Source organism: Phoenix dactylifera, chromosome 5 (assembly GCF_051530095.1).
Source record: "Phoenix dactylifera cultivar Ajwa chromosome 5, Ajwa_hap1_PhDact_Kaust_v1.1, whole genome shotgun sequence".
Classification (NCBI taxonomy): domain Eukaryota; kingdom Viridiplantae; phylum Streptophyta; class Magnoliopsida; order Arecales; family Arecaceae; genus Phoenix; species Phoenix dactylifera.
Window position 1 is genome coordinate 21,534,006 of NC_143194.1, and position 9,034 is coordinate 21,543,039.

The following is a 9,034-nucleotide window of genomic DNA, read 5'->3' on the forward strand; positions in this document are numbered from 1 at the left end:
GATGAATTTGAAGCCTGTGCTACGTCCTCAGCTTGTGTCATTGACATAATTCAAATTGTTGCATGTTTATTATTCTTAGAGTCATAGGTGCTCCTCCAACCCAGAGAGAAAGAATAAAGTTAATAACCATGACAAGTATAACTCAAATTAACCCAAATTAGAATTCTAACCTTGGTAAGCAGAGTGGATATTGGATAACAAGTGCACATAAAAAAGATTCTTCAATTACATGATACATGTCTTTGCCTCTCTAACATAAGCTATGGAAACTATTAAAATACAACTTATTGGAAATCTTAAGCTAATTTCTCTGACAAAAATTCATCACTAGCTTACACCAAACATGCAAGGCTTATGGCTCCAAATTAGGGGACTCCTTTTCAATTATGAAAATTGCTTTTTTTTGAAAAATATACATGAAATAATTTTACAACAATGTCAAATATATTCTCCTCTTTGCCCATTTTCATGCTTAAGCGTGACGTCATTTATGTATAAATGAAACGCTCGAGGCGCCAAGAGCATCGCAAACATACCTTCCTATAAAGTTTTATACATGTCAATATAATTCATAGTTTATCTATATCTGCAATATCATACCCTCATAAAAATTATGCCTACTAGATCTTTATAACATGTAGTGCAAAACATGTTTTAAGAGGAGCAATAGATAATAGATTCACCCTATGCTTAACTAAAAACACAGATACAGATTTGTTGCTCAAAATTTTGAGGAAAGAAATGTATATTCAAATTTCAAAAAGTTTAAGAAAGATGGTTTAAATTGAAGCGATGATCTTGATGATATATACCATATATCCGCATAAAAATTTTTAAATAAAAGCGCGCGCACATACATATATACATATACTGTATGCATTAATTACCGGTGCCGCCTTCCTTATTTCAAATGTATTGAAATTCAAATTATAACAGAACAACTACCAAATTTAGTTCGAGAATAGTAATATCTCTTATTATCTAAACAGGACATCCGAGTTCCAATTCTATTCTGGATGGTCATGATTTTCCTTTAATCCTCGATTGGTTTTCCTTATCTGGAACCTATTACCAGATATGATATTCCAAAAAAGAGGAGAAATATTTGGTGCCAGAAGTGGCTTGTAGCTTTGCTCTTTCCCAAAACATAGCCATCCGAACCGGAGATACCATCAGCTTCCCCGTAAGCTGAACCGCCAAGCCCATCCGCTTGCACGCAAGCAATAAATTAAAGCGAAGCAAGTGAGCGAATCTGCCGTGAACCGGTGACGGGATCTAGAGAGAGAATAAAGAGGCTGCAGAGCGCGCCACGTCATCCCGGAGATCGAGCTAGCTACTCGAGTATTATTGGTTGGATCAGGTCCACCGCTCAGCTGGTGGACCACTTCAACCGCGGAGCAACACGGATGGGCTGGTCCACCAAACGCTTTCGTGCGTGTTGCTTCGCGGATGGGCTGGTCCACCAACTCAGCGGTCGACCTCTGAGAGAAAGAGAGAGAGAGAAAGAGAGAGAGAGAGAGCGCTTAGAAAAGAGAAGGCCCAACTTTCGTATATTCTACTCCTCTTCATGTGACTGAGAGAGCATCGGAGGAGAGAGAGAGGGGGGTTGAGAGGAAGCGATGGAGAGGAGCGTGCCGGTGAGGAAGCCGCACACCTCGACGGCGGATCTGCTGACGTGGCCGGAGGCGCCACCGGAGGATCCACCGGCGGCGGACTCGAAATCGCGCCGGCCGCACCAGGTACGACCGCCTCTGGCGGGGAATGCGGTGGCCTTTCCTTGAGTTATGGACTCTTACCGGCGGCTGACGGTGTTTTTTTCCCGGCGGACCCTTGCAGCCTTCGGGAGGGATCAGCAAGGTGCTGTTCGGGGGGCAGATGACGGAGGAGGAGGCGGACAGCGTGCTCAAGAGGTGAGATCTGGTCGATTTTGGACTTCGATTCTGGGGTTTTCAAGTGCTTTTTGGTTCTTGATTTTGGGATCGAAATGCTTTTTTGTTTCTGCCTTCTAAAATGTTCTCTTCTGTGAAGTGCTCTGTTGTTAATGTCCTCATGATTCGAGGACAGTAGTTTTTTATAGCTAGGATTTTGTGAAAAATTATTTTGTAAAATAAAGATGTTCTTCGGATGAATCAAAAATGTCTTTTTTGGGTATCCGAAGAGTTGCTCTTTTTATGAGAGAGAAAGAGAGGAAAAAAGGAACAAGATTTTCTTTTGTTTTGATTTAATATGTCTGACCACGCCTTGAATTTGTGATTTCCTTCTAGTATAATAGTTATGGTGACCATCGAGGGCATGTCATAGGCCAAAGTTCTGAGTAACAAAATGAATATATTCATGATTTGAACGTGTCAAACTGATTCTGAGATCTGCCTTATGGTAAGAGTTCAGTTGAAATGCATTACAGAATGTACATGAGTCGTTAGAAAATATATTATAACTGATTATACATAAATGATTTTGACGAATAACTTGAAAGAGACATGGTAGTTTATGAGGTACTTTATACATATGTATATGAACTCAAAAATATAAGATTTTTGACAGACCAAGTAAAGATGAGTTTTACTTATTGCTGAGCATGATCTTAAGAACAGGGTTAGAAACAATTTGAACCAAAACATTTGTAAATTGGATCAGGCTGGATTGTGAAGATGGTTGAGGACCCAAACAAGTAAATTAAGGTGTCTAGGATGATTTATAGATGACCAAAATAATCATGTTTTAGTCAGGTTGAGGAGAATTTGTAGTCCAAGATTTCTCATTGAGATTTTAAAACCGATGGTGGCCATGAGCGACCATTGTTCCGATGGAATAGAAGATACTGTGCAGAGCAAGGAAGAAAGTCGTGCCACAGGGACTAGCTTCATGGAGTGCTATGGCCACAGAGTGCCCTTCTCCATGAGCTCACATTTATGAATCCCTACCTGAAAAGCGACAAAACAACTCTTCCTTGCTCTTTGCAGTGTCATCCTGACCAACTCTGCCTTCTTTTTTACCTACATAGTTCACATGTCACTATTGAAAAAAAAAAAACTATTTCATTTTACAATGTAATCACCTTGGTATACGCAATATCTACCCTCAACTTAAGAGTGTACCTGTAACTCTTAGAGCTCATCATTATTCCTGCGTTCCTCTCTTATCTCAAAATGTCAGAATTGAATCCCATCTATATAAAACGGGAGATGGATGACAATGATGCCAATCCACTTCATTGGATGTTCGACCTACTAATTAACCGCCAAAACTATATCAATATGTCAATTTGGATTATGCTTCTAATGCTGCCACTAGTATTTTCTGACATAGTTACACTCCATTCCTGATTAATTTGATCTGATCGAAAGTCCATAATTTGGCAATGTTCAAGAGAAAAATGAAGGATAAGAGATTATTGGTCTGATGAATATTGGAAACGTCTCCATGATTAGGAAAAATTGAATAATTTTTAAAAGGCTTTAAATTAGTTAGTGAAATATGAAAAATTCATAAATTATCAGTGTAAGAATTCAAAAAATTGTTTTTTGCGGCGTACTCAAATAAAATGGGGAAAAATTGATAAAAGTTCCATAATAATTTCTCAACTATTTGGTCACCCAACTATTCTGCACGTTCATCTTCCATCCAACAATCTTAAGTCTTCAGGTTGATAGGTTAACCTTGTTTACATCCCATTTCGAGATTTTGTCTAACCTTACCTTAGATTTGAACTTTCGGGTCAGGTTTAGACCTAGTGCTGCTAGGCCTAGCATTCCCAACTAAACATTAACTTGAATAGCTTAATGAATTTATGGGTTAGATCTAGTCTAGGAACGAACTTATAGGCTCCCTTGGATGTTGGTTTTCAGGGTACAGTTGCATGCAATTTTTTAAAGTCAATAAGAAAACTTCTAATTTGTCAAAGCCTAAGCCAAATGGTGGGATATTGATCTTTTATTAACTGTGGATTGTTATCACTTGCCACTTTGTTTTATATCTCTCATGTCCATAGGGCTGCAAGTGGGTCTGGTTGGATCGTCCTATTGGCATGTTCCAAACCAGATTCATATTTGGATCAGGTAACAAAAAAGAAAAAGAAAAAATTTCCAAGCTTTATCTACTTATATCCTGATCTCCTTGGGTTTTAGATCTGTTTTGCTGATCCATAAGTATATTTGGCTGAATGGGGTTGATGATGAACTTAAACACAGACCATATGCAATAACAAGCAGGTTTTGGTACTTTATTGTATTAGAAACATGTCATGCAAGAAAACAATAATTACAACAATATGTATGCGTCATCAACAACCAATTTTATAGATATTAATTTTAACAGCCACACATAAGCTGTCATTAACAAAATAATAAATGATTTTACTGCATAATAGTTATAACTTCCAGCAAACAGATTTTTTGGTTTTTTAATTAGGGGAAGGTGGGTTGGGTATTGAAAACTTGCTGCACCAGTTTTGCTTCAGTTTGGTTTTATGTTAGACAAGATTTATAAAACCGATGTCCAGACCTCTACCGGTATATTACCAGTTCAATACAGTATGGTTGGCTCGGTATGGTACCCACCCTATGCCAAGATAGGCTCCAAATGCCTTTTTCTCATTCCTTGCCATGGTGCTACGCAAAACCAGATGGTATGGGTCAAAACGGTGCTATTCCACTTAATTCAGACTAGTACAAATTGTGGCTCATATACCAAACTGAACTTCAATGTCGTACTAGTACCTTATTAGTATGGTATGGTATGGTCAGTATGGGACAGTATGACAGACTTTGATTTTGGGTCTCCTTGATTCATTTCCAATCCATATTTGATATGATTTAGATGTTTAAATTCAAGCCTATTTAAAACAAATTGGGATCGCTTTAGCAGAGGCCATTGTTGGGCGAATTGTAGATTGGATATAGGTCAATCAAATTCTATTGTAGCCCACTATTGTAATATCTCCTAAGTTCTGTTTCCATCATAGTTGGTATGCTTGTAAAAATCATATATATTCCTATAAAGTGGTTCCATTTAATTCTTCGATCCTATAGAATATTTACTGAATTTTCTAGATTTTCATATGATTTTTGTAGTCCTAACACCTTTACTATCTTCATCTATCAGGCATCAGTAAATGAAGGGTAAAATGCTTCATAGTACCTAGCTGGGCAAAAACCTGGTTTTTTGGTGACCCATGATGTCAAGATAGGTGTTTTGGCCCTGAAAAGCAACCCTTCTTTTAAATTGCATTAAAAACACACCTTTTGCCATGCCAGGTACTTTCTGGGATATCCTAGTAGAGTTGTTGGTAAGTTGACTAAGGATACCCTGCAAGCCTCTCTGGTTATTGGAGGTCATCTTGAATCCCGATATCAATCACAACAATTCTCTCATAAATTTCTAGGCAAGGAAATGTTCCATGAAGTTTCAATTTCACTTCTAGTGGCTCCCACCTGAGATCTTTGTTTGTTTCCTCATCCTTGTTCCCTTCTTCGTTATATATGTCTGTTGAATTATTATCACTGAGCAGGTGAAATTATGTTGTGGTGTGTCCTTGGACTAATGCACCGATGGATGCTTCTTTAAAAGGCAGGCATGCATCCTGCTGGGGATAAACTTGCATTGCCCTTTTTGTAGAGAATGCATTAGGACCCTACCTGTTCTCTCTAAGCCAATATTGAATGCTTGCAGTTGTATTATGTTATAAGATTGAACTTCATTTGCATATGCATAATTACACATTTGTTTAAGAGTGCTGCATCTGTTACATTGTGGCTGTTTTGATTAGAAATTATATTCTAAAACTATTACTGTATTGGTTCTTGTAGCTTCAACAAGTAGTGCTGATAAGAGAAAAGTTGGCTTAAATACTATAAAAATTTAATGAGTAAATCATGTGGTGGCGAACTTCTATTTATTGATACATGGTTTGCTTGTCGTATGCACATACATACATCCATACACATGCATGCATATATACATGCACATACATCAGTATTGTATGTATACTTCTATGTACATATGTATGCATACATACATATTGCCTTAGAATTTTGTAACATTCTGGACTGCCATTTCAGGAAACCTTGTTCAGGTCCAAAGCTAAAAGAAATGACTGGAAGTGGCATATTTGCTGCTGACAGTGAAGATGGTGAAGCAGATTCTGGCAGTGATTTCTCAATTCCTAATAACCGAACCAGTTTACGAACTTATCAGGTACATCTTCCAGATTAACAAGGATTTGAAAAAACATATTGATTCAAGAATCTCTTACATTATACAACATGCATTTTGTACCAGTGCTTGAAAATCCAACTCCACAGTATATCCATTTGAAAGTTGGATCACACTGGTCCATGAATTTGCATTCTATATCTGAAAATACTACTAATTTTCTTCATAAAAATAGCATAATTGTAATTCTAAGTATTGTCGGGTCTTTGCAAAATTTTGCTGATACATTTGACTTTATAACCTCCAATATAGATTTGTATCTACACACAGAGGAATGGAAGTTGAACTGTGCTTATATAATCATCATTTGCTGCACTCTGCATCACTTGTTTACTTTGGATGAATCCTTTTGCCAAGTTAAAAGCAGATCTGTTTTAAGATTAAAACATTAACACATCATTGCTTACCTAAATGATGTATTTGCTTCAACTGGGATCCTGGTTTTGTTTTAATTGGTTATAAATAGGGAGTTCTAATTTACTGTGGGACTGAAGGAGAATTTGTTCATGTATCAGCAAACGGTTAGTGCAATTAGCCAGATCTCATTCAGTGCTGATGAGAGTGTTGCCCCCAAGAAGCCAACCTCAATAGCAGAGGTGGCAAAGCAGCGAGAACTAAGTGGAACTTTGCAGAGTGAATCAGAAGCTAATATGAAGAAACAATTATCTGATGCAAAGTGCAAGGAACTTAGTGGGCATGACATCTTTGCTCCTCCACCAGAAATTCCACCCAAGTCTCTCGAAGCATGGAACTTTGAGATGAACAAAGACATTGGAGAGCCCACACTGCCAAACTCACCCCCCTCTGTAAGAGTCTCGAATGTGAGTGAGATATTGCATGAGCTTTGCACTTCCTTTTTGTAAATATGTGTCTGCTTTTCACAAAATTTGATGGTTATTGTTATGTGACTTTCATAGCTAGGTTCATCATTGCGCTATACATTATTGTTACTCTTTAGAGCCCAAACCTAGTTACTAATATCTTCTACAACAAAAATTTGGATAGGTTTTGGGTAATATCTTGAATTGGAATATACTTGCCAGGATATTCGCAATTATCTCAGCTACTTCCCATGAATATGTTTCAGAAACAATTCTGTTTCCTGAACATTGTTTGGCACATAGGAAATCCCTCAAAGGATGCGAGAAGCCCCGGATAAATGATTTGGGATTGGGATGTATTTGTTATGTTTAACATGTTATTTGAAATGTTTTCCATTCTCTGATTATGAGCATTCCAATGTTTTTTTATGTAAATTTAAAACAATCCTTCTTCTCTTCAGTAGGTTGCTTTCAATTTTCCTTGTTGAATAATCTGAAGTCGGTTTCATAGTAGATCATAACCAGTAACTTTTGTTCTCTAAAAAAAACTGATGGAATTGTTTTTTATTTAACTTAATGAATATATTGAGGCTTTGAATTATTAGTTTGCAAATTCGAAAGTTTACTCAAATACCTGGGGTAAGCTTTTCAATGGAGTCTGTAGCATATATGCACCAATTCTCAACCTATCAGTGCGCATGGCTGATCTAACTTGTGTGGTTGCGTGCTAACACACATATACATGCGGGCTGGAAGAGGATTTTTACAGCCATAGCTAAATTCAAAGATGGGGATTTGTTAAATGAAATCCAGACATCTGTTTGTGATCTACAAGGTCTTAAAATGTTTAGAAATAAAATATCTTATGTTTTAATATCAAGATACAATGTCTTGATTCTTAGATGACTTGATGCATAGACGAGTTCTCTAAAACATATTATCATTTGTTTGTAGACATCTCATACCTCCTAGATAATATCCTATTTACACTTCAAGTCTCATCTTTAAAATTGGCAATGGTGTTCATTCCTCTCTATACACTGGGTACCTACCGAGCTTTACATGCATTATGTAATGTATTTATTTATTTGCTGCACTTCGGATTTTTGAATTTTTCCCATCTTTATGCCAAAAATCTATACTTCATTCTCCAACAATCATGTGTATTTCTAAATGCATTGTTAGTTCTGATATTGCTTTCTACATGCTATTGTATGCGAAAGTAATGTATCTTCACTAGCTTATGAGATAGGATGTTTTTGCTAGGATCTCCCATATAAATTTCATCTATGAAATGCAACCTTTTAGATTAATGTGCTCATTTCACTCTTGATCGGTACATGACTGTGTTCATACCTTTTCTTCCTTAGCATTCTATATACATTCATATGAGTTTGCACATATTATGTGTTTTCCTTTTAAATATCTAACATGCTTGGTGGTTTTATTCATCCTGTTAGTCCGCGGGGCATCCCAGCGGATTCTTGTTTGGCAAGGAGCCTGTGGTCAAAACAGCTAAGAAGATTCCCACTCAGAAGGTGGCAGAACTGACAGGCAATGACATCTTCAAGGAAGACGCACCACCAGGATCAGGGGATAAACCACTGAGCGTGGCAAAGCTGAAGGAGATGAGTGGCAATGATATCTTTTCAGATGGAAAGACCACTTCTCGAGATTACTTTGGTGGTGTCCGCAAGCCTCCTGGTGGTGAAAGCAGCATCGCGCTGGTTTGACTTATCTAACGCGTAGAATTTCTTTGTGTTGGCTTTCTGATTTTAGTGGAGAAGATGCTTGTATGGACTGATGTAAGTAGTGGTTTCTGCATGTGCTTGATGGCAATCATGTTTGATCTTACCCTGATTTCATGAGATGTGGCAGTGATAATCTAATTTAACATGCGAACCGCAGAGTGGTTGTGACATATCTAATGTACCAACCAATGTAAGGAGTGATTTCTGCTGTCATTTTACAATGAGAATGTTGTTTTTAAGTTTATTCCA

The 9,034-nt window shown here is 37.4% G+C and overlaps 1 protein-coding gene across 1 annotated transcript; it reads left to right on the forward strand.

Annotated features, from left to right (window-relative positions):
• Positions 1 to 1,557: 1,557 nt before the first annotated feature.
• On the forward strand, positions 1,558 to 9,034 carry LOC103711260 (uncharacterized). Its single transcript, XM_008797342.5, has 5 exons — positions 1,558 to 1,739; positions 1,837 to 1,910; positions 6,060 to 6,195; positions 6,729 to 7,034; positions 8,495 to 9,034. The coding sequence occupies exons 1-5, from the start codon at positions 1,620 to 1,622 to the stop codon at positions 8,765 to 8,767; spliced, it is 909 nt and encodes a 302-aa protein (XP_008795564.4). The 5' UTR covers positions 1,558 to 1,619; the 3' UTR covers positions 8,768 to 9,034.

Bases quoted from the DNA above. Each gene is read 5' to 3' on its own strand.
- LOC103711260 (XM_008797342.5), top strand. From the start codon at position 1,620: ATGGAGAGGAGCGTGCCGGTGAGGAAGCCGCACACCTCGACGGCGGAT. The intron at 1,740-1,836 runs GTACGACCGCCT...GGACCCTTGCAG, and splicing joins AATCGCGCCGGCCGCACCAG to CCTTCGGGAGGGATCAGCAA. The intron at 1,911-6,059 runs GTGAGATCTGGT...CTGCCATTTCAG, and splicing joins GCGGACAGCGTGCTCAAGAG to GAAACCTTGTTCAGGTCCAA.